The sequence below is a fragment of the Myiozetetes cayanensis genome, unplaced genomic scaffold (assembly GCF_022539395.1).
Source record: "Myiozetetes cayanensis isolate MyiCay16 unplaced genomic scaffold, myiCay2020 scf4, whole genome shotgun sequence".
NCBI classification, from domain to species: domain Eukaryota; kingdom Metazoa; phylum Chordata; class Aves; order Passeriformes; family Tyrannidae; genus Myiozetetes; species Myiozetetes cayanensis.
Window position 1 is genome coordinate 35000936 of NW_026087631.1, and position 25653 is coordinate 35026588.

At 39.2% G+C, this 25653-nt stretch overlaps 1 protein-coding gene across 2 annotated transcripts in view; it reads right to left on the reverse strand.

Annotated features, from left to right (window-relative positions):
- The window catches only part of RASGRF2 (Ras protein specific guanine nucleotide releasing factor 2), a 116012-nt gene that overhangs the window by 75837 nt on the left and 14522 nt on the right, over window positions 1-25653 (reverse strand). For both annotated transcript variants that reach the window (XM_050329700.1, XM_050329699.1), the window contains exon 2: window positions 4031-4137. In XM_050329700.1, the coding sequence (XP_050185657.1) occupies window positions 4031-4137 (107 nt within the window). The remainder of the gene's footprint in view (window positions 1-4030; window positions 4138-25653) is intronic.

The window sequence follows — 25653 nt, forward strand, 5'->3', positions numbered from 1 at the left end:
ACAGTGACAGCCACAGTAAAGATGGAAACAGCAGAAGTTCCAATAGAACTTCAGCACTCTCCCCCTATGACTCTTAGCAAGGTGACTTGGGAAAGTGCTTGGCGTGCACAAATACCATTGGCCTTTAATGAATTCCTGTGTTATACAGGATTTAAAAGGATACCAGTGGCTGCCACAGTTACGGGGCAGCATAAGAAGTCCACACCCAAAATGATTTTTACTATATTATCCTTTTAATTGAGATGGGGAAATGTCAGCTGGAATAAAGAGTCTTTGGAAGGACGGACCCAACAACCAGGACACCCAAACCATGTCACTGGGAAAGGGTTACTCCAGGGCCATTCATGTGTGAGGAGGGGAATGCTGCCCTTCCATGTGAGAATGAGACCATGCTGTAAGCATATCTCATTAGCCAATGTGTTACCCATCAGACTCAACCCATGATAAAACCAGCTGTTCCAATTGTCCCGGCACTCTATCCAGGAAAACCTGACTAAAAGAATTCATCCACAAACAAACCGGAGCAGAGTGGCACCTTACCGCATTATGCAAAACTGAGACAGAACTGAAGGGATGAGCAGTTAGGATTCATAGGATCATAGAATGATTTGGGTTGGAAGGGACCTTAACGCTCATCTAGTTCCTGCCATGAGCAGGGACACCTTCCACTATCCCAGGTTCTTCCAAGCCCCATCCAACCTGGCCTCGGACACTTCAGGGACGGGTCAGCCACAGCTTCTCTGGGCAAACTGTGCCAGGGCCTCACCACCCTCACAGGTAACAATTTCTTCCCAATACTGAATTTAAATCTCTCCTCTTTTAGTTTAAAACCATTCCCCCTTGTCCTAATGCTATCTCTCTATGTAGAAAGCTGTTCTCCCTCTTTTTCATAAGCCCCCTTTAAGGGAAGCTTATGAGAGTTCACCTGTGCAGTGAACAGGCGTGTGTTGTGTGGATGTGCAGTGAACAGATCTGGAGGAATGAGATGGATTAAAACTAAGCTGGCAAAACAAATAAACAAAGCATAATTCCTTTTCAAATCAATTTCCAAATTAAGTCTGCACTTATGTTCAAGAAGGGTGTTCAGTCCTACACCTGGTAAATTTAGGACTGTGAATAAGTTAAGGTAGAAAAGGCCAAAAAATTTAATGAATACTGCAACTATGTAGAAAAAAAAAAGGCATTAAAAAAAAAATCCCTCAAAACACAGCAGAATTTATAAGCAAAAGTCAAAAGTATACCTCAGTGTATTGAGGGTGAAACAGAATTTTTCATAAGAGAACAAGTTCTGGAACAAAGTCAAAAACAGGACTTCCAGATGCAGTCTCTGATAGAGGAATTAGGACTTGCCAGGAATAAATCCTCCAGCCCAGAAATGTAACTTAGAAGAAGCAAACCATACGTTGCCACACTGGATATTACTGAAAAACAAAAATACTGAAAATTCAAATGAAATGGAAAGAGATGAAACTCAAGGATGGATGTGGAACAGATAATGGAGTCCCATTAAAATATACTGGATTGAATATCCCATTTCCAACTCGGAAGCCAACGATCTCTCCCGAATGAGGAGAGGGCACTAAGGACAAAAACAATGGGCAGTGTCACAGCAGAAAATCCTGTAATTGTGTATTTGCATCCAAATAAAACATCTGTTTATCCAGAGTGGGACATGGGGTGCACTGAGATTGTAGCATCCTTTTTTGCAACAGTCTGTTTATAACTTGCAAAGTAAACAAAACACGGAATGAATTTTGATGGCCTCAAAGATTTATTTGGCAAAAAAAAAATCATGAAAAGCAGTACAAAATTAGATTTTCAGTATGTCAAACTAAGCAAAGAAAAAACCTCAGCTACTTTGTCTCAACTAAAACATGGATTTCCATAACTACTCAGAGGATAAGACCCTCTGGAAAGCAATTAAATATTTCCCTTTCTCTAATGTTGACATATTCACATAGAAACGGATGTTCCCAGGCCGGTTTTCAATTTAAGGATAGTGGAAATCTTCTCAATGCATCCTAGAAGTTTTAAATAATTTTTAACCTGAGATACTACAAACTGGTACCTTTCAAGGGCTACATAAAATGTCATTCAGCAACTCAAAACAAACACCAGAGAGTAGGGTCAGACACATCTTAGGCTGGACTCAAATGAACAGGGACACTGAAGAAGCTGCCAACACTCATCCCATTTGTCAAAAATACAAACGAACTCAAGGAAAAAGGTCTACATCACGATGCAGGCAAAATTTAGTCCCTGAAGAAAATCTGTTCTGTTTTGTTTAATTAAACTGGCAAAAAAAAAAAAAAATCTTAACAGTAGTCCAAAACTATTATTTTAGCTTCTTTATTTATGTGAAAAGACCCAATGTGTGACACATTTATGGACTGAACTACTGGGAGAAAAATCTTAACCCAGTGTTACGAAGCTTTTCTTGCTTATGCATCTTTTATACCAGGCAACAGAAAAAGAATCACAGAATCACAAATCACTCGGGTTGGAAAAGATCTCCAAGGAGTCCAATCTGTGACTGACCCCTACCTTGTCACCCAGCCCAGAGCACTGAGTGCCATGTCCAGTCGTTCCTCAGACACCTCCAGGGATGGGGACTCCACCACCCCACTGGACAGTCCCCTCCAATCCTGACCAGCCTTTCCAGGAAGAAATTCCTCCTGATATCCAACCTAAACCTCCCCTGGCACAGTTTGAGGCCGTTTCCTCTTGTCCTGTCCCTTCTTGCCTGGGAGTAGAGCCTGATCCCCACCGGCTCCACCCTCCTGTGAGGGAGTTGCAGAGGAGTTGCAGCAAGTATAAATTCATCCTGCAAAGAAGGAACTGCAAGATCCTGCTTCTCCTCAATGCCATTAGCACAATACAAAAAGCTGTGCTCCTTTCTTCACTTGCTGTCAGTCACAGTCCACAAAACAAACTGACCCAGATCCAAGGACAAGGTGGGTCTTCCTCCTCTCCTCCTCCCTCATCTACACAGACATGCTCTCTTGAGATGGGCTGAGTTCCAAGCCTCAGAACTGCTCAAGACCTGAAATAATGTGTTCACGCAGACAGATACCATGCAGAAAGTGGTTCACCTGTTACCACAACCCAGCAGGTGTTCCTCCTGGCAGAGGACAGCAACTCATTCAGTCAGGTACCAGCACTAAGAAGAGGATGCAGATCCAAAGGCTGGATGACCAGGTGACACAAGACCTGCAGCTCCAGGACCTCATTTCACAAGCTCTAAATTAAAATCTACTAGCTGCTCGTGTTCATTTTTAATGAATATAAAGCTAAATCAGTTCTGTTTACATGGCTCCTGTCCTGAGCAATTCAGAAGCTGCCTGGTTCCTTCTGCGTTGCCATGGCACTGCAGATTAGCTGAGGTGACTGTTGATGGGGGGAGGCTGGAGAAAGTGCCTCTGCAAACCATTCCACATACCTTCGTTAGATGATTTTCATTTAGATTATACTGTAAGCCTTGACCGTTTGCCACACAGACCTTTCCTCAGGCAAACATTTCTGCATGGCTGGAAGTCCTATCACATCCTTTTTCACAAGAACGTGTTTCAGGTGTTCAAGACTTCAGTTTTGAAGTCAAAATTACAATTGTTGTCCTTTAGCATCATAATGGTTCGACTTCCTCTTACATTTATTTCAAAATCAGAGTTTTTAAAGAAACACTCCTTTATTCGTTTGGCATATCATTAATTTCTTCATTCATATAACACATTTGTCTCTAATGAAGGGCTAATTCTAGGGTTTTTTTCTAATAAAATAGTATTCTTTCTGTAATCAGTGGAACACAACTGGAATCAACTGGAGCACAACTACTTATAAAAGGTAAAGACAATGAAATAAGCATGAATGATAAAGGTAGGTTTTCCTATAACCCCCCCATGAATTGCAAACAACACACAACTAACGCACTGTAACATTTATTTCTGTTTGGAGAGTGGACTTAGGTTTTTGAAACTATTATCAATTTATTTGTAATAAAAAGGAAGCAGAGGATTCAAACTGAGTTTCATACCTTGCTTGGTGAATAGCTTCTACCCACTCATCTCCATCAACTTCATCCTCACAACGGAGCTCCAGTGGCTTCTGCCCTTCATGGCCAAAGAGAACAGTGAAGTAATGCTGCAAATAAAAACGAGGGAAAAAAAAAGAAGTTCAGAAACTCTTAAATAAAACAAATATATAAAATTAAGGAAAAAACCCCAACACAAACCAAACAACCCATATAGCAAAAAGAAAAAAAACACACCAAAACAAACAAACAAAAACACAAACAAAGAAAGGGAAAAAAAAAGAGGAACAAAGCAAAACAAAACAAAAAAACCCCACCAACCACCAAAAGAATTTTTATATTCAAAGTATTGTGAGCCCAAGGAAGATGTGTTTTAGGTTTAAGTCTTGAAACAGAGATTGAAGTTGAAACTATCCTGAAAATATTGCCCTGTGTATCAAGGTAATAGCTTTCACGACACTTACTGTTAAGTTATTGTTCTTAAGTTTCCACATACAAGACAACAAAATACAATTCCCTAAACAGCTCCTACAGTCAAATACAATAACAGAACTACAGTGAGGTGTCTGTAGCTCTTTCTTTCGTTTTTTTCACATAAAACTGCACCTGACTCTACCTTATTCCTCCCTTTTCCAGAAGAACAAGGACCTTTCTCAGTCATCGCACTCCCAAAACTTTTTTGCCCTTCTTTCAAGAAACCTCACCCATAACTGTCATTGCTACAACTTTTTGTTTTCACAAGAAAATCTTATTCACACAAAAACTCATATTCTTTGACGGTATTTCTTGCATGAAGGGTCTTGCCCAAGGTGTGTTCCGTAGAATACGAGATTTCAGGGAAGTTTCTGCTTCTTTCAGAATGTAGTATTAATACTATTATGTAGTGAGGAGGGAAGAACCCCCCCTCATCTACCTTAAATCCCATTTCACAAGGTTGCTTATTGACAACCTTATTTTACATAGCTTGCATACCAACTTACAACTGGGTAGCAAACAGAATTCTTCCAACTCTGGTAAAAATAGGTGAAAAAACAGTCTAACTAAATACACATCAGTAATTGCCACAGGTCCCCTACATGCAACCATTAGTAATCCAGATGTTTCACAGGCAGCAGGACCAGTGAGGGACCTGCCCACACATAAAACTATCTGGTTATTGGGTCTGATGTTTTTCAGAAGCCCTTCTAATTAAACCAGATCTCTCACTTCTCCTCACTACCTAGAACTGCTCAACCCCTCTTCCACCTGTGAGCAGGGAAACAAGCACAAACACACACGGCCGAGATTCCTGTCTGTGGTATAACAGCAAACACCCAACTCACTCCAGTCAGCCAGCAAGGTGTATAATCTATGTGATCTGCATTCTCACATGCCTTTAGCATGTTTACAACAGTAAGAAACCTGAAGTGATGTCAACAAACACCCTTCTTTCCTGGGGACATCACCTTTATAAAACGCAGTTGTCTCTCAGAACACTCACACGCTTTTTTGGGTAATGCGAGTACAGAAGAGGTAATTCCATAAAGATAAAACTATTCATTTGTGCATGGTATTAATTTGCTAAACATTATTACACATATACAAAACACCATCCATGCAGAAAACCACCAGCACTGCAGGACTGCAGACAGACACAACAGAAACAAGGCCAAATAAGAAGCAGAATTCACATTTAGCAGACTTTAAATAAGGAAGTTCAGAGGCTCAAATCCACTAAATTTCAGAAATAAACAAACTCCAGGGCACAGACAAGGATTAGTAAATCAGTAAAAAGACAATCTTATAAAACTGTGGTTTTTCAACAGTGCATATCACTTAAACCTGAACAGAATAGCCATGAATAGGAAAAAAACTTTTAAACAGGTTCACAGGATTTTTCATAGCAGTGAAAGATAAAACCTTCTGTAACAATATAGTGCAATTGAAAACAACCTACAGCACAGTGAAAAGTGCAGTAAGATTACACACAAATGCACTCTGTTTATAGAGTGGAGTAGTCTATTTAAAAAAAGTATATTTAAAGAGAAATCACACTGTTCAGTACTGCATATTATGTAACAAGTTATTTGCATTTCTTAAAGCTGTTACATATAAAATTAGAATAAAGACACAAGTGCAGAAAAGCACTGAATTTAATCTCATTGTGTGGGGATTCAAGTTAAAGGGAGAGACAATATTACAGTCCTCCCTACTTTTAAAGTGCCATAACTCAGACCTCTTTTGAGCAAGACTCGCAGTGATATTGTTGCAGAATTTAAACTTAGAGGTTTGCAGTTACTATGGTGATAGTCAGGCTCTAAACACTTAGTTAGACCAAGAAAATGCATACATTTAAACAAACTTAGGGGTCTACTACAGTAGAACTGGACCCAGTGGCAAGTGGTAAATTCTAGAAGACATTTGTTTTCTGAAACTACTTTGGAAATCATCCAAATCCTTCACCCCACACATTTTGCACTCAAACATCAGTAAAACTACCACTTCATTTATCCAGAAGCAGTCAACTCTAGAACAAGCAAAATATAAGAAAAATATCACAACATGCCTCTGAAAAGAATCTCTAAGTCATCTTCAGATTATTTTTTTAAAAATGAATGTTGCTCATTTAAAAAAACTAATTTACTAAAAGAAAATAAGATGGTATCTGTAATGCACTATTACATTATCCAGTAAATGATGTATGTGAGTGGGCCTATATATATATATAATTATATAGAGACATATATAATTTTAGCACTGCCACTCAATACTACACAGTGCAGCTTCCACATACTGCAGTACAATACAGGTGAAAAACACCCTTCTGCATACACAGTAGTTTCTTGAGGTGGTAACACTAAATATTAAGAATTAAAAATTAAAGAATTATAGCACATATGTACATCAACTGCCTTCATTATCATCATCATCACTCATCATGTCTGTTGGATTAGCAGGCAGGCACCTGTGTTTCAATTTCAGCCCACAGTTCAGCTGGACAATTTTGTTATAATTGTTTATTCTGAAAATCCCTGGACTCATAGAAGATAAGATGAATATTCTGTACTTTGACATAAAACAGAGGAATTAGTTTCATTTTAAGGTGTCTTTTCAGTATTCAGGTGCACGCAACCAAAACGTTAAGTCTTCATTGGAATAAAAAGATCTTTGGCTGAGTTCTCCAAGGTAAAGCTTGGGGAACAAAAGGAGGGGAAGTTTCAAATACCTGGCACAGGTATGAAGGCATGACTGACACGCAAGGAAAGCACAATGAGATTAGGGTTTATCAAAAATATTGTTGTGTATCACTCCTCTGACTTGAACCCAGGGCTAATCCGTTCCTTCCTGTGATGAAAATGAAAGAATAAGGAATGAGCTGATGGGCATAGCTGCTCCAGAAACAAGACTGGAGCAAGATGAAAACCCTGAGTGAAAGAAGTCCAGTACCAGAGCACACCAACTGTGACTCTGGGCTCCCTCTGACAGCAGCTTGCACCATAACTCTGCCCTTGTAAAACTGCCCAAATGATGGTAAATTCAAAATAAGACAGCAAAAGCTCTGAAGGTGACATACTTTCCAAGGGCAAAATCAAGCGTTATTCTGGTTTAAAAAAAAAAATTTAAAAAAAAAATCGATCAATCAATCAAACTCCCACCAATAAAAACCACAACAAACAAACACACTAAAAAAACAACAAACTGACCAAAAAAACCCACGGACAAACAAAAAAACCCCCAACACAAATGATACATGCTCTGTAACAGAAACACTATTTTAAGACCACTGAGGAAGAGCCTTCACCAACACAGACACTTCTAAAACTGAATATCCTGGCAGCAAAATGATGCTCTCCTTGGACTGTCCAGGGCATTTGCTGTTTATGGAGTGAAGGCCACAGGGACATGGGCAGCACTCTCCCCAGGCACGGGGACAACCCACAGTTCATTCTCCTCCCTCCACCTCACATGAAACCCCAAAGGATATCTCTCCTGTCCCTCACCTCCCACCTCCTGATAACTCCATGTCTCTCCCTTGATTTTTCCACAGCCCAGCACTTGTAGAAACCGAACGTGTCTTTTCCATGTGTAAATTAGTGGTGATGCTTTGAACAACCCATTACTGAAACACCAGAGAACCAAGAGGACCCAGGACTTCCCACAGTGGTGGTGCTCCCTGTCACAGGCAGAGGAGTTGCTCCCCTGGACAACACCACTACTTGACAATTCTGCTGCAGCTCCTGCCTTCAGCTCCTCCTAAATTTGGTCAGCACCAGATGTCCAAATGTAAAAGCTTACCCTGGAGAAGGGATGCCTGTGTTGACAGTGGTTTTGTTATCGTATCCTCCCATCAGCACATATCAACATGTAAATCGTGCTTCCAAGGGCACCAAGGTGACAACCAAATTGTGTTGTATTGTGGGCCTGCAAATGATTATCCTGTGGTAATAATTACTTTCACCTGAACTACTCTTCTCTAGACTTTTCTTACTAAACTTAATACGAATTTAAAATAACATACTATAAAATTGCCATTTTTAAAACTTAATTGTGGCGGAACCTCGTTAGATACCATTTCCTGATTTTTCAGTGATTTATTCCACGCTCTTGTTTTTTTCATTCAGGCCAGGACTTTGAGAGTAAGTTAAATAGAAAGTTCCAAACATTACTATTGGTAAGAATGGAAACTACACATGCAAAGAAGTGGTGAAAAATTTGCCTGTGTACCAAGATTGCCACCAAAACAAAATTAAGAGCCTTAACAAAAACCTGTCTTCAATGTGAGGCATGAGGAACCTTAATCGTTTGCCGTATTTGCTACCTGGTGTTTACAAGGGCACGTTACAAACCTTTGATGCTGAAAAAGGTGGCAGAAGTGATTAATTAAAATTCAAGATGACAAGCTAAAAATATTTCTTGTTCTTGACTTCTAAAGACATTTTAATTTCAGAATCTGGAAGCCTGTATGCAATCTGAAGTGTTAGTAAATTACCGGGCAAAAGAGAACAATCACTGCAGCAACTGAAAACTCAGTAATTCCAGAAGGAAAAACAGCAAACTGCATTCTAAATCAAAGCAACTTATGTTAGTCAAGGACACATTAACTCATCAAGTTTTCAGATGTGTTCTACTGATGGTATTTCATCAAGCTTCTCAAATACAAAACATGACATGTATTCTGTATCTCTTACATCCTGGGGAAAGGGAAGGAAACAAAGGGAATATGCTTGGCAGAAGGCAGAATCTCTAGAAGTGAACAAGTGCAAAAGGATGAGGGTATTGAGGTTCGGGAAATGTTTGAGGGAGAAGTCAGCAATCCTTCAGGGAGAAAGACTATTTACAAGAGCGTGTAATGATAGGATGAAAGGAAATGGCTTCAAATTGCCAGAGGGTTAGATGGAATATTAGGGAAGAAATTCTTCCCTGTGAGGGTGGTGAGGCCCTGACACAGGTTACCCAAAGAAGCTGCAGTGGCCTCATCCCTGCAAGTGTCCAAGGCCAGGTTGGATGGGGCTTGGAGCAATATGGATAATGTCCCTGACCATGGTAGGGGGTAGGAATGGATGGGTCCCAACCATTCTGTGATTCTGTGATCACTGGATCAACAGCTTGTTACTGGGAAGGAGAGTGCTGTATCTTGAGCCAAGGAGGATAAATGCATGGGGTGAATTTTCCAACATCTTGAGACTTTCTGTGCCACTGCTACTGAGAAGAAATTTGTAGCCCATTGCTGTTAAATGAGCATGAGAATGGAAAAATGACAGGAGTAGCAATTCTTGTAAAAAGTTTCCAGGGAGATCTACCGAACTAGTACACCAATTGGTAGAAGCTATAATAAGAGTAGGATTAGTGGACATCAGAATTAATATGATGTACTAGGGAACAGTCAGAATGGCTTTTGTAAAAGGATGCCATCTCCTCTAAATCCAGAGGAGTTTTCAGAAGCATTTGGATTTTGACAATAAGGTTTACAAAATGCTTTTGAAGATACTTAGGGAAACACTTAAGCACCCAGGTCTTACAAGAAAAATGTCCCTCCACACATAAAGAAATAGAAAAAAATGATCTGATCACAAGCTAAGAAACAGAGCTGGGATACTGGACCATCTGTCAGTTCTTACAGTGCAATAAGGTCATCAAAGGACTTCCTCAGGGAATTGTGTTGAGGACTGGGACAGGCATTACCAAGGATGACAAAGTTTGTTAATTATTCAAGATGGTAACGATGAGAATCTATTAAGAACAACTGCAGACTCAACACAGACGTGTTACTGGACAGGAAGATGGCAGATGAAATTAATAGTGCACAAATGTTAAGGGGCACATGTGAAGAAAAACATTCCAAGCTTCACATGTGAAATGATAATACCATTCAGATAATACCATTCAGGAGTAAGATCCTGGAACAAGTTCCATGAAAACACCAACCCAATGCTCAGCATATGCCCAAAAAAGTGACAAATCAGGGTAAGGGATGATTGAGAAAGAAGCAGAACAAAGAAAGTGGAAAAGGCTTTTATGCTATGAAACATCCTTAACACTGGAAGTAGCTTTGGACCTCCCATCACAGAAAAGGCAATATAAACTGGGAAAATTTCAGAAGATAAAAGTGGTGTGGAAAGGTTTTCAAGTGTCGAAACAGGATAAGTCAAAATTTAAGCTGAGACTCTTCCATGCGAAGAATGGACAAGGGGTGATGGCTTTAAACTGGAGGAGGGTCAATTTAGATTAGTTACAAGAAAGAAGTTTTTTACTGTAAGGGTGGTGAGGCCCTGGCAGAGGCTGCCCAGAGAGGTGGTGGATGCCCTATCCCTGGGAACATTCAAGGTCAGATTGGATGGGGCTCTGAGCAACCTGATCTAGCGGGGAGATGTTACAACTCATTGCAGGGAGGGTTGGACTAAGTAACCTTTAAAAGGTGCCCTTCAACCGTTCTATCATTCTGTGAAAGGAACAACTTTGGGGATACAACACAGGTTTGCAAACTCAGAAAAGATACGGAATGGATGAACAGAGTTCCACAAGTCTATTTCTCTTCTAATTAAAAAAAAAAAAAAATTCTATTAACCAAATGTCAGAGAAACCAGTTTCGAAACAAAGAGAAGGAAGTGGTTCTTCATGGAACAGGCAGTGACCTGGTGTTGCTCCTTGGCAAAGGAAGTGGTAAATGCAGTGACAATGGGAGACTGGAGATCTCACTGTACAGAATTTCTGGGCAACTGAACACACAGTATTCACATATGAAGAATTCAAACAGTTCTGAAGCTGAAAATAACTGGAAACCTAAAGTTGTCTCAGAGGAGACAGAAAGGAAAGTAAAATACGCACCTGAATTCATGCCTTGCCCAGCATGTCCTCATGGCCAAGGTGCAAGACAGGTTATTAGACTGGTTGGACCTTTGGTCCACCCAAATAAAGTAATTCTCATAGTCTTGTAGGAGCTATTTAAACTTTCCTTGGTGGTATAAGAGTCTTTTAAATCCTTCCAGTTGCTCTGCATTTTATTATAAACAAGATACTTGCACTAAGTGCTGGCTCTTACCAGTTGTCTTGGGGGTTTCTTGCTTATTTTGGGTTTGATTTGGGGTCTTTAAAAAAAAAAAAGAGGTAATTTTGCAAAACTGGTAGACAGCCACTGGAATATTTCAGGTTCTGTGTTTCTTTGTGGTGACACCTTGGGATTAAGGGATTTTTTTATCACCTTAATGTTACGTGACCTTCCCTCGCAAGTAGAGATCTGGTATTAAACAGAAATGCAGAGAAGACATTTCTAGAGGTAAATGAGAATAGGGTTTTTATCTGCTAAGAACACACTAGAAGACATTGATTTGGATTTCCATCTCTGACATTGTGGAGAATCAAAGGTGGGATTTAGGATCTGCTCTGGCTTTGGTTTCAATCTGGACAAATAGATACTACCTTATATTGGGTGGCAAATGAGATGGCTTGATGTCGTCTCTCTAACCAATGCTGGATTAGTCAAGTTACAACCTGCTCCATAAAATCTACTCTGACATCTGACAGTGAATTGCCTTCCTGAGCCATCCTGCAAATATTGCCTGGGCGGAGAACAACAGGATTCTGAGGTAATTATGTTTAAATATGCATACAGCAGTTTTTGAATTAGGGAGATTACACATAAATGTACCTTGTTTTATAAACTCTTAAAAAATACCACACCCAACCTGAATGCAAAACAGAGATCAAGGAATACATAAAGGTCACTGAAGACCTTAACTGTCAGGCAACTCTGCTGACTTGCATTGAAATTACACCAATTACAATAGTTATAGCATTTGTTTTCATGGATGAGAGAATAAGGCTAATATAGTCCCATCTGCTCTATTTCCATTGCAGACCATTTGTACTTCAGCAACAGTTTATCAACAGGGAAAAAAATTCTACCATATAAAAGGGAATTTCACTAAGTAAAACCTACAGAAAAGAGATACAGCAGAGTAAGTGCAGCTAAATTATTCACAAATAATAAACTGAACACAGGTATCATCATCTCAAAGTGCATTTGACAGTGTCCAGTGGGAATTTCCTGCCAGAAACCACAAGCCACTTGCTTGTTATAGACTTGAAAGGCAATGATAGTTTATTCACCAGTAAACACTCACAGTGTTCCCAGAACTGCTGCCTTCCTGCACATTCTCTGCATCTCCTCTCACATGAACTGAGGTCTCCTGGGACTGACACTCATACATCTCTGCATCTGATTTCTTCAGGTGACTGATGCTGTGCCCTGAAGATACTTTCTACTGAGTTCTTAAAAAGTGAGAAGTGTTTTCTATAAACCCTAGCCAAATCAAACCTGCCTAAACTAGGAGATGGACAAAATTACTCCAAATACCTAATGGTATAAGTAGGTACCCTTCTTACCACTCTCAGTACCATTCCTAGGATACTGATTTTCCCAGGCACTTTGAAAAGGACACAGCACTCAGGTCTGCAGTTCACACTTATCAGTAAAACATCTAAATTTTAGCTACAACTTGTTGCCGCAGATCCCTTCCAGTCTTCAGTATCCTTATAATATATTCCTTATGCTGGCAAAGGAAAAATCACTTCCTGGGAAACAGTTAGTTTTAATCATAATTTGAGACATTTTCAGGATACACACCTGTATGTGGAGAGTTCAGAAAATGGTCAGGTACATGTTGGAACCTTGATCTCCTGTGGTGAAATGTTTGCAGTGCAAATGATGGAAAAGAAGTACGTAAATCCCATTATCCCTCCTGATGACCTACTTCTGCATTAAGGGGTACAGTCCCTTATTTCTTGTTCCCACCCCCATTTCAGTGTGTCAGTAGCTTCCATTGGGGCCAAATGGTTGTGAACGAACAGTCAAGTCAGTCCAATTTCTGGTCCGTCCTCAAGCATAGCACAGCTAAAGAGAATCAGGACTGTAGCCCTAGCACAGTGCCGCTAGATCAGCAGCAACAAGTGATGTTTAAAGCGACAAAGGATGGACTGATGGGAGAAATGGACAGAAAGAAACCACGGGTAGTACTGTAATCAGTGGCACTGTTATATGTTTTTCAGGACTTAAACTTTCTGTGTTTTGTTGTGTTTTTTTGGTTTTGTTTGGTTTGGTTTTTTTTTACCCTGCTTCATTAATTCACCATTCTTCACAACCCTGACCTTTCTCAGTGTACTGACAGCCATTCCCTCCCTGTCCAAACAACAGCCAGAATCCCTGCTATCTAGCCTTCTCCTCTAAAACTCAAGTGATGCAGAGATCCCCCACATTAACTCAGCCATAAACTACCTCAGCATTTGGTCTGTCCTGCAAAATCCCTGTATTTTAATTAAAAGATCAGACTTTAAAGGCCAGAAGGGACATTTATAAACTTCTATTCTGATTACTTATGTAATATAGACCTGAAAAATCTCTCTAGAGAGCTTCTGCATTAAACATACAGGACCAAGGTGAGACACAGACCCTCCTTCATCAATCCCAGTAATGAAAAACCCTCCTGAGACCAACTTCAATTGTTCTAGATAATACATTACCCTCACTGCTGAAAATATGCAGCTTCATTTTAAAAAATGAATAAACAGGTAAATAAATAAATTACATAAAGAGGCTGATTTTGAAGATTGCATCCATAGAGTGTGCAATGCAGGAGTGGAGCCTGGGTTCCTCAGTAAACACCATCATATATGCACAAAAATAAAAAATAACCCCCCAAAAATATGAAAAAGGTATACTTACCCTAAGTCATGCTCACAAACAATTTCTATAGAGCAAGTAATTTTGAAATATTAATTTCCAGGAAACAGATTATTTGGCTATTATTATATTCTGAATATATGCAAACACTGGAATTGACATTTTTAAAACTCTTTACAGACAGTAACTAATCTTCAAACTCCTCTACAAGGTAAGAATTATGGTGCCCATTTTAGACACAAGAATATGTGCAAAGATGCCCAAATATAGATCTGCTGAAAAGAGTTCAACTCCAGACTGCTATAAACAGAGCTTCTGTCCCTGAAGTGAGCCAACACACGATAAGAGGGAAGCAAGAATAAGAAGTCAGCACATCCTAGACCTTGTTACATCTGTGTTATATATAATAACTTCTATCTATAAACATTTTCAGAAAAAAAAAAAAATACTCAAAATTTCAAGAAACTGCAGTATCTGTCAGATGAGGAACAAGACCGGAACAGTCACACACCAGCACCAGAGATTGCCAGGGCTCTGATGGAAAAAAAAGACCACTGCAAAGAGCCACATACAATGTTTTCGTGAAACCTGAATGATTTTATGTGAAAATGTCTTTTTGTTGCCACCATGCTCTCTGACAGCCATATACTCTGCCCTAAGGAGCTGGAGCCTGGTTATAACCTTACGAAAAACTGTCAAGAAAAGTGACAGAATCTGGTTTAAAGCAAGAGGTTATTCCAACAGCAGAAGCCTGGACCTCCATCTTCCACTTGCTCACATTGCACCAAAGGGAGTACTGGCTGGTCTGCCCACTGGACTGAACTCAGGAGGACTGGGAAGGACATTCCAGAAGTGCATGAAACTCCACAGAGCTGAACACAGTGCTCTGTAACCATATCTCACACAGAAACAAGTTTTTCATTAAAAATACATTTCCCAACCTTGTCCCTAAGGACTGAGAGCAGAAAAGTCGTGCTCAGCAATTTAGGGAACTAGAACTCCATCTACTAGCACATTCAAAGCCACCAGATGATAGTTTGGGGTATTCTACTAAACCCCTCAGTACATGAGGTTCACTGAGATACACGGAGAGATAAAATGTCTGAGGACACGAAAGATCCACTGACTGAGTCCTGTCATACCTCACCCACTAAAAACTGTTTGGATCAAACTTCTGTGACATTTCTGCACACACTCCTGAGACTGCTATTCTTTAAATTCTCCAAGTTTTCAATTAAACAAAACAAAACAAAACCCAAACAAAAACTAACAAACAAATAAAAAATCCACAAACAAACAAAACCAAACCAACCAAACAAAAAAGCACCTCACCTTGGCCAAGCAACCATTAAGATGATTCAGTCCTTATGACAATTCTTCCCTAATGCTCAGGAGTATTATTTCAACTTCTGATTGTCCACTGTCAACCCCTGGTTTTGTACAAGGATTCACAGAAATTTCCTTAACTTTTGACACTGTTTTAACAGTAAGCCAAAAATACTCCAAGCAACAAACCCACCTTGCATATAATAACAAAAGTCTCACATTGACAAGAGTGTTAGAGCCACCCATGTTTTATATAAAGGGTAAGAACTGAATTGTACTACACTAATGAAGAGCTGAAAATCAGTTTTCAAAATTTGGCTGGAGTTTGCAGAAGTGTGTTCATGGTTTGGGTAAAATACAAATTATTTTCAGGCTATAAAAGCAATAGAATTACACATGGAATCCACATTTTATAGTATTTGCTGTCAAAGACCCACATTTAGTTTTCAATAATTCAACCAACTGGAACTACATTAAATGCTTTCTTTTCAGGTTTTTGCTAATATCTCTCGAATTACATTAGCTGTGCTACACTCAATAGATTAGTAACAGAGACTTTGAAGTTTATGCAGTATGAAGTCCTTTAAGCACGCAGTCATTATAACTGATTTTTTACCCAAATTAGTGTCATGCATATAGCAAAGGACATGTTGAAGTTCTCTTTGTAAGTAATTCAACAATTACTCACGTTCTCTAGTAATATGATAGAAGCATTTCACATCTTTTAGAAAATGGCTGGGTTTTTTTTTTTCCCCTACAAATTGGTTGTGAATGCGCCGGTTTTAATCACGCTTGTCATTCCACCACTGTTAATCAAAGAACAAAGTTTGTATGAGAAAGTAATAGGAAGTTACTTGGAGTAGAAAACATAACCTGTTCCTTACTCATTAAACGCGTTTCTGTTCACACATGGCCAAGGTTGTGCTGGACCACTGCTGACATCCGCTGGCAGGACCTTCCACTCATTCAAACACCAAGATCACCTTGACTGAATGCCTGAGCATGAGATGTGAAAGGAGCTTAAAGCAAGTATACCAAAAGGAGTTACAGAATCACAGAAACAAAGAAATATGGAATCATTTAGGTCAGAAAAGAACGTCGTGTCCAAGCCTTAAGCCAGCACTGCCAAGGTCACCACTGAGCATGTCCCCAAGTGCCATGTGCACATGACTTTTAAATCCCTCCAGGGATGAGGACTCACCCCTGCCCTGGGCAGCTGTGCCAGGGATTGATGACCCACTCAGTGAAGATATTTTCCCAGTATCCAACCTGACCATCCCTTGGCACAGCTTGAGGCTGTTTCCTCTTGTCCTGTCCCTTGTTCCCTGGGAGCAGAGCCCGACCACGCCCTGGCTCCACCCTCCTGGGGGGAGTTGCAGAGAGTGAGAAGGCCCCCCCTGAGCCTCCTTTTCTCCAGGCTGAGTCTGCCCAGCTCTCTCAGGCGCTGCTGGTGCTCCAGACCCTTCCCCACTTCCATTGTTGAACTACTTTCAGACATCCATTTACTGATAATACACTTCCACGAACTCCTTTTCCCCTGGAGCTATAACAACCCTGGGTGTCTAGGAATTTCTGTCATACTAGTTTTTTGCACAATGTCTTTACAGAAGGATTAATAACAGAAAAGTTGAAGAACCTCTTTATTCATGCTAGGCATGAGTTTTCTTTCTATCTGATGAGCATATTCTGGCATGGCATTAGTTAATCCTGATTTCTGGAAGCACCCTTCTGATAACGGAGAGATTTCCAGATGATCCAAAACTCCTAGGTGACACCAGCATTTCTCACTACTAGCTCTTCTGAGATCATGCTCAGGGTAAGGTGTTGTGCAGCATGATTTGATTCTCTAAGCAATGCAGCTCATTAGGGCATTTCATATTACATGCATTTAAATAATACCATTTAATTGGTATTATTTAATGCCATTTTCTTTTACAGACTTTCTGAAATACTTTCTGCAGTGAGTTGACAGTTACCAGTGCAGATCTGTAACAAAGCTGGCAAGGGCAAAGCAGGGCTGTGTTTCAAGGGTTTTGGGTGTTCTCAGGCTCAGTGACCATGGTCGTGTCACCTCTTCCCACAAGTGTCCTGCACACTCTGGATATCAGCAAAGCCTAATCCTGCTGTGATTTGACATGTGATTGAGGATTTCAAAGCATAGACATCATGGTCAAATGTCACCTCCCTGCAAGGCACAGGTGACAGTGAGAATCAAGAGTGATTCTGAGATGGCATCACCATTTTGGGGAAGACAGAATTAGAGAAGGGAGAAAGTGGGAGCAGAAATGTACAGGCATCACTTTCACTCTCCCGGAAGAGAGAGCAAATTGTATGCAGAACAATGGGATTTTCTGTTCATTTTCCACAAAGAGAATACTTTATGTTCCTCCTTCTTATGCAACCTCAAAATCTGCTTTCTATGTCAATACACATCCCCAGCAGCAATAGCTTTCTCCAGCTAACCTGAATAAATAAAGCAATTTTGATCTCCTGAGGGACATCATCTTTGAGCAGGAAAGCCTTCACATTGTTGTTATTCCACAACAAATCCTATGAAGCCCTGTCTTGAGAGGTGCGGAACAGCATCCTCATCTTTCTTTTACAGCAGGAAAACTGCTAAATTTACTGATTTCTTGCCAGTTTGACAGTGATGCGGAGTTCATTAGGTCTTGAACTTGCCATCAAAGAAACTTTCAAGTGAAGATCTGCCTTCCAGTTGTTTGTTTCACAGCTCTTTTCATAACAAATTGCTGAAAAATCCAGCAAGTAAAGCAGAGTGACCAAAGCAGCTTCAGTTTGGATACAAAGAGAATTATTTTGGGGGATGTTATTGCACTTTGTTTTAGTGTTGCCAAAAAAAAGGTTTAGAAGTTATGATCTCTGCCCTCCTAAGGGAGTTTCGCTAAACTATATTAAAGATTAATAGGGGTTTTTTTGTAATATAATAGTAAAGCCTGAATGATCAAAGAAGTATTCACATGGCAAATGTAAAAATTCAATTTGCTACACATTTCTTTTTTCCATTCACACATCAAAGTCTCACCTGAAATGCCTTTTTATGTCACACGAAGTATACTGCTTCTCTTTTATTTTAATTTTAACCAAAATACATGTTTTTCCTCTTTTTTTAAATACACACACAACCCATCACATCTTAAAGCCATCAGTTTCCATTAAAAGATTTGAGAAGCAGTTTATCACCAAGAGCTGCATTTAAATACAAACAGTCCCTGTTGTTTTTTGTTCTTAACTCACTGGAATGTACTGTGGGAAGACTATGTCAGAAATTCAATTTCTCTTTTCAAAATTGTCTCTTTTTTTTTGGAGCTTTGTAGCCCACGTGAATATTACCCTTTTCAAAGGCACAGAAATTTACAGCAGTGGGTAAGGATGGGAAAGCTATCCACTTCTGCTGCCAATAATAAGAAAAAGAGGCATTGTCTGTACTAAGAAAATCATAGAGAACATAATTTTCTTCACTAGCAGGCATAGAAGGCATAATAGTAGGAAATCAGTTACAGCTTTCATATCAGTTAAAAGCCTCAACCAGTTTCTTACTGAAAACATTTTTTTTTCTGAAGTGACAAATAAAATATTCTTTAAGTCATCTTTTCCTGAGGAGTATTTCTAGTAAAACAAAAAATGCTACTTATATCTTCTACTTTGATCTACACCAGAGCTGGGCAAGGGAGGAGTGGGGAGTAGTAATCCACACCTTTCTATCCTACAGGAAATTCTAATGTTTTATCAATCAAGAATTATGTAGAAACATAAAATCAAAGCAAAAAAAACCCACTTTGTGTAGATTCAAGCAGCTGTGATGGTCTGACCAAAACCTGCCTTGTTTGAAACCTGTCCCAGATCAACCTGTACATTCCTAAAAGACACTTAATGGGGCATACTCCTTACCCCAGCTATAGTTCTACAATGAGTAGAAGCCCCAAGGAACCAAGATATAGAAGAAAAGGTGAGAGCGCTTCTTTGAGCCACCACAGCACTAGAGACCAGTAAAGCTTGATACAACTCAGTACTAAGCCAAACATTTTGCTGTGGGTCAGTGGATAATTCCATTAACTAAATCAAACCAGCTGCTCAATTGCATGGGGGGAAAAAAATGCGGAGGGAAATAATGAGGTTTTTTTCAGGTATTTCAGAATGACCTTTTTCATGCAAAATAATTTTTTAAAAAAGTTGAATACCACCATCCAAGGAAACCGTCCATGGATTCCTACACTTCTTGCCTTTATTCTTACAATCCTATTTCTGACACTTACTCTCTAACTTTTGTAATGTAAAAAAAATAATAAACTTCTTTGTTCTATCAGTTGCATAAAAATTGGATACTACTTCTATTGAAGGAGTTGTAATAATTACGGAGATTGCCATCCTACTGCCTGACATGGTGTCAGAAAGATAACCTAATTCAGGTTTCCTAAAGAGGAATGAGAAACCCAGAAAGCAATTTCTGTCAAGACCTTAAAATTGTCTTTCCTAAAGACAAAACAATGCAGAAGTGCTTTTGATAACTGAAGCAAGAAGTTCTGAAGTTCACATTTTGAACACAACTGGAGAAACATACCATCTTGTTGCATTATAGATTTTATTCCCATGTAAAAAAAAAAAAAAAAAAAAAAAGGCAGTCAAAAAAGAATCACGTCAAATTACTCTTCTGCTACAGAAACATGAATGATGTAGCCAGCTTCAGTAAGGGAGAAAAATGAGAAGAGGAAGAATACTGTTCAGCAAAATTCTAATCTTCAAAGTGACATTCCCATTACTATCATCACATACGGACAGATTTCCATCCAGGAGTTAGTGAGGAAGTTCTGTGGGATCCAGCCACAGAGAGCTGACCTGGACAACACTACCCAAAGCACAGGTACTGCTCTGATCTTGGAAATTTGGGAATAAAACTTTTAATTATGTCTTAATTCCTCACTGCTTAAATGCTGTACAGAACTAGAAGAATGAGCATTCACAACCCCCAGCTGTGAATGAAACAGGAGGGGTGCACAGAGAATCACAGAATCATCAGGGTTGAAACAGACCTCCAAGACCAGCAAGTCCAACCTTCAACCCAAATTTGGATGCAGATGGAGTGATCTAACTCTTGTGTGATCCTGGGAAAAAGATGCTGTAAGCAAACAGCTCAAGCGTGAACTTTGACATGTGAAAGCCTGCTTTATTTGCTCCACCAGTGCTGAAAGGAGATTATTCTTTTCTTAAAGGGTAGGTACCTAATTTTTTCTTGCAGCGCAACTAGCCATGTTTACTTGTCAATCATTAAAAAGTTATGTTTTTCTATTACAAAACAACCAGCTTAAATAGTTGAACGAATCTTCACACTAAAAGGAGTGTTACTTTTCTCTTCACTTTTAAAGGTTTGGTTTATAGATATTTCAAGTTACCACCACCACCTACCTCTTGTAAATATTTCTGTCAGATTAAATTTCCACAAGTACTGTTCTATACCACTGCTCCAGCTAAACAACTACCATTTAAATTTGTGATGCTAAACTGAAGAGCAACTTGTTCGTGTTCTTCAGCAATAATATCATTAAGCTAAAGTAGTTATATATCAGAGTACTAATAAAATCAGCTGCGAAAGAGTTCGCAACACAACAAAGTGACAGATGTCCCAGCACAATTTGGGGCTTGTGTACAGGAAAACACTAAGTCCTGCTAAGAAGGTCAGTAATCCAAATACAGCTATTTACACAGATAGATGGAGGGTTGCAATGAAGATCAATGTGCTTTCGTAAAACTCTCACCATACAGCTCTATGGGCTCCACTAGAATAATTAAGGACAGTGGGTACTTAATTCAAAGCAATCTGTCCTTTTATTTGTCATGCAATGGCTGAATTATGACCACCAGGTTGAGACCTTATCACCACCGAAATAAGTGGAAAAACTTAAACTAAATGCAGAGGAATCCGTGGTCTTCAAGTCTGACCCTGATTTCACTTACACTGAGATTAAGATAATGCAATTCCAATTTGCACCACACATTGTTCTCAGCACTTCCTAGACACTGATAATGCACCACATGCTGAAAGCTCCAACACACCACAGAACCAGGTTTTTGGCTCAATCCCTTCTATGTTCCACCTCTACTCTTCACTGTCTTCATGTTAAAGGGTTTAAAATGTATGTAGCAGATCACGATGTGCTCAATTGCAAAACCCTCAAAAGATACAACCAAAACTTATCACTCATTATTTCTTCAGTATAAAGAAGAGAAAACCCATTATACCAAAGTTTTTATCTATCACCTCTGGAAAAAAGAAACCACAAAACATAAAACGTGCAAACACAGGTCAATAGATGTGTTGTAATCATGATGCCTTAGAAAACAAAAAACTTGTATCTTACACCTGTTATCCTAATTTTTTTCCATCCTTAAATATTAAAGAAAATAAATAAATATTATAGGCTACATATTAGTCACTCATACAAGAAATCTAAGAATTGAAAAAAAAATTTGGTATAATTTATGGAGATTTTTATAGTCACAAAAAGTATTAGAAATTTATTTTTTAAAAAATATGGGAACTTCCAAAGTCAAAAAATCAGAAACTGTTTATGGGGTACAGGCACACAGTTTATAATGCTGGTGTGGCAAAACCCTCTCTCTCTCTTCACCAAAAACATGGTTAAAAAGAGCTTGTTTCGGGTGATCAGAGCATAAAGTTCTTATAGCAAGAATGAAACAACAACTGAAACAACACAACATGTAAAAAGCAACCTGAGGCACCGGGCTCCTATTGCTAAAACCATGTTGTATCATTTGTTGGAACACAAACGATCACTGTTCATTAGCACTGCAGCTAATGAACTGCTTGTAACACGGGATCACCGCCACTCCAGTGTTTGTTTGCACAAGCGGGACTGTTATTCAGAGCTGCAGTGACACACAAAAGATTTTTCGAAATAATTATGCCTTTTGGATACGTAGTTTTAGAAGAGCTCTCCATTAAAATGGCCATTTTTCTTCTCAGACTTGGCCAAATGCTTTTTTGAATCCCTACATAATTACTTCTAAAGTCTTCGGGGGCTTTCTGAGGTCTCACTACAAGTTATCATAAAGAAATACATTTTGATTTTTAATCAACACCTCAACATTGTATTAATTGATTGCTTGCAGTTTGGAGTTCAAGGCAAAACCAGGAGACACTCTGGTGATCAAGTACAGGGCATGAACAGGCAGTTGTACTGGCCAGACTGGACCATTTATTAAGATTATTCCTTTATTTTTTCATGTGTACTCATCCCTTTCCCTGCCCTTGGCTCTTCCTCTCCCAAAATGAGCATCCCTATTAAGTGCCTGAGCAAACATCCATTGTCAATATACACTTTTCTTACAGATGGCTATTCTAAGTATTTCATATTTTTTAAAGTATATAACCAAATTTGGCAGGAGTCCACTGTGAAATTTTCTTGAGCCACAAATAAAAAATCTCACTGCTAAATGAGAAAACTGCCACCATGTAGTTTTCTAAGGTTCTCTTTCAGTAAAAGAAAGGTTAAATGCACCTAATGCACACATAGACAAATTAATTTTCCCTGAAAAGTAATACCCTCTTTTGTTGTGAAACTACTGTGTACATTTAAGTCATGTTGTGGGACAATAATTCTTTGTAAAACTGACATATTTCTGTTGAATGCAAGGTATCCAAATCGCATAATCTGGAAAAATCTTTTGTGTGTCACTGCAGCTCTGAATAACAGTCCCGCTTGTGCAAACAAACACTGGAGTGGCGGTGATCCCGTGTTACAAGCAGTTCATTAGCTGCAGTGCTAATGAACAGTGATCGTTTGTGTTCCAACAAATGATACAACATGGTTTTAGCAATAGGAGCCCGGTGCCTCAGGTTGCTTCTCACATGCATCTGAACACACGGGCAGCAAAGCCCTTTTTTTGAAGGGAATAGTGAGGAACCTTGGGGATTTGGAGCAATGGTGGCTGAAAATATAAGACAGCATCAAAAAACCTACTATTTTCTTCAAGTTCATGCAAAGGCATAAAGTTCATTTCAGGGTAGGACGGCTGCAATTTGCCAGAGCCCGAGACTGCACCTGTGGAAAGCATCACACACAACTCACACCACCACATTTATCCATCCATCTGTTGTTGAGCCCAAGAGAGAGAGGAGACTGAACTTTTAGTCTATGGTGGTTGAGCCGTGACATAATCCAGACTCAACTCTTGCTGTTGTTGGAAGAACCAAGGCATCAGTCTGTAACATGAATTACATAACCATTATGAATTGTGTGGAGTTAAACCTGACTTACAGCTCAGGGTTGGTACTGCAGTGCTGTGCCACCGCTTCAGAAGTTACCTAGTACTCTCTGTTCCTAAACATGTTTACAGAGGTATTCTGTGCACCACAACAATAAACCTCCTTGTCCACAGACCTCACCCAAGTGTTTTGCCTGCAGCCCTGCAAACACAACCAAGCTCTGTCGGTATTTTTGGCCTCACTCGTCTTTCAGGGAAGGAAGTCAAGAGGCAAACATTGTCTAGTAACAAAAAACTGCAACGCATGACATCACTGCAGAAACATGGCAATCCCTTACATTTATTTAACCAAAAAATACCCTAAAATGAAAGATCTCCAGTCATATACAAGCATCAGCATTTAAAGGCTCTCAGATAAGCTGCAGGCACTTACATTAACATCCTGGATATCACCACTATCTCAAGAAAACAGCAATGGCTCACACTGAACTAAGAGAATGCAGCAGTGTTCTCCATATAAAGACAAGGATACATCACCAGAATACAGGAAATTGGAAGAGGTACCTCAGAAATTTATTGTTTATTGTGCAAAGTTTCACTGGGTAACAGAGCTGTAATTGTCAGTTATCCCATGTCCTGCAACCATCAGGACAACTCAAATGAGGCGTATTTGAAGGCAACTCCAACTGTTTCCAGATCTGAGTTTGGTTGTCTAACTAGGAAACCAATTTTAATGTGAGTTTTCAATACCTTTTTTCCCCTTTTTTTTTATACATTACATAACAGTATATACTTAAAACATTCATATTATTCCTACTGGTTGTCATGTGGTTTGCTAATAATGTGGCATCAGGCTTGCTAATAATGTGGCTAACCCTAAAGGAGATGTGCAAGTATTGTTTTTAAAACACAATCTTTGTTAGGGATGTGAAAGTTATATATCAATTTAAAAAATATTGTGTGACTTTGAGTGCGTGAGGTGTGATGGGTGCCAATTACAGTAAAAAGGAATTTTTACTACCACATTTGGAAGACTTTGATGGCAGGAGTTATGTAGGCAAACTTAATAAAATACATTTTAACTAAATACTTTTAGGAAGTACATTTCAGGCTTGCAAGAAGGAGGTCATCCAAGTGATGAGAGAGGGTTAAATAGGTTTACTTTGGAAACACAACTTAGGAATTTTCCAAACTTTGGGGTATCTTGCTCTAAAAATTAATATATTTAACATTTAATAACACAAAGTGTATTCAATTTTGTGTAATATTTAATAACACACAAAGTAACATTTTTAAAAGATTTGAATTCACCTACAGACACCAGTACGTTTCAGCTCCAGAAACAACTTAAAACAAGTATTTGGCAAATGTTTCAAAAAAATAAGCTTATGTTGTGTAGCCAGTGCATAAGAACAACTAATTCAGCATATGTTTTTAAAACAGGCATTTCAACTGCTGAGCTTAAGGACATCCTCACAGCATCTTTCAGTATCAACATCAACAGCAAGAAAAGTGCATCTCTCCATGCTTCTAAGTCCATATTGCACATTCTATGTTACTAATCTCAAGAGCTTTTGCTATCTACTCTGTTTATTATGCTAACAGGTGCCAACATTTCCATTTAATCCAATCTGGAATGTCTGCTGTATCTTCCTGTGCCTATGTATGGTAAGCTAAGCACGCCCAGCTCTCAGACGCCCACAGCTCCTCCACACACAAGCAGCATCTTCTAATTTAGCTTCTCTGAGTAATTAAGAGAGGGCACTGGAATTGGTTAATCCTTTCTGTGCACCCAAATGGCTGCTACGGGTTTAAACACATCCAGCCTGCTGAATAAATCTGTTCCTGCTATTTCTTTGCTTGGGGTACTTGGATATTTTTGATGACATAAATACAAGCAATG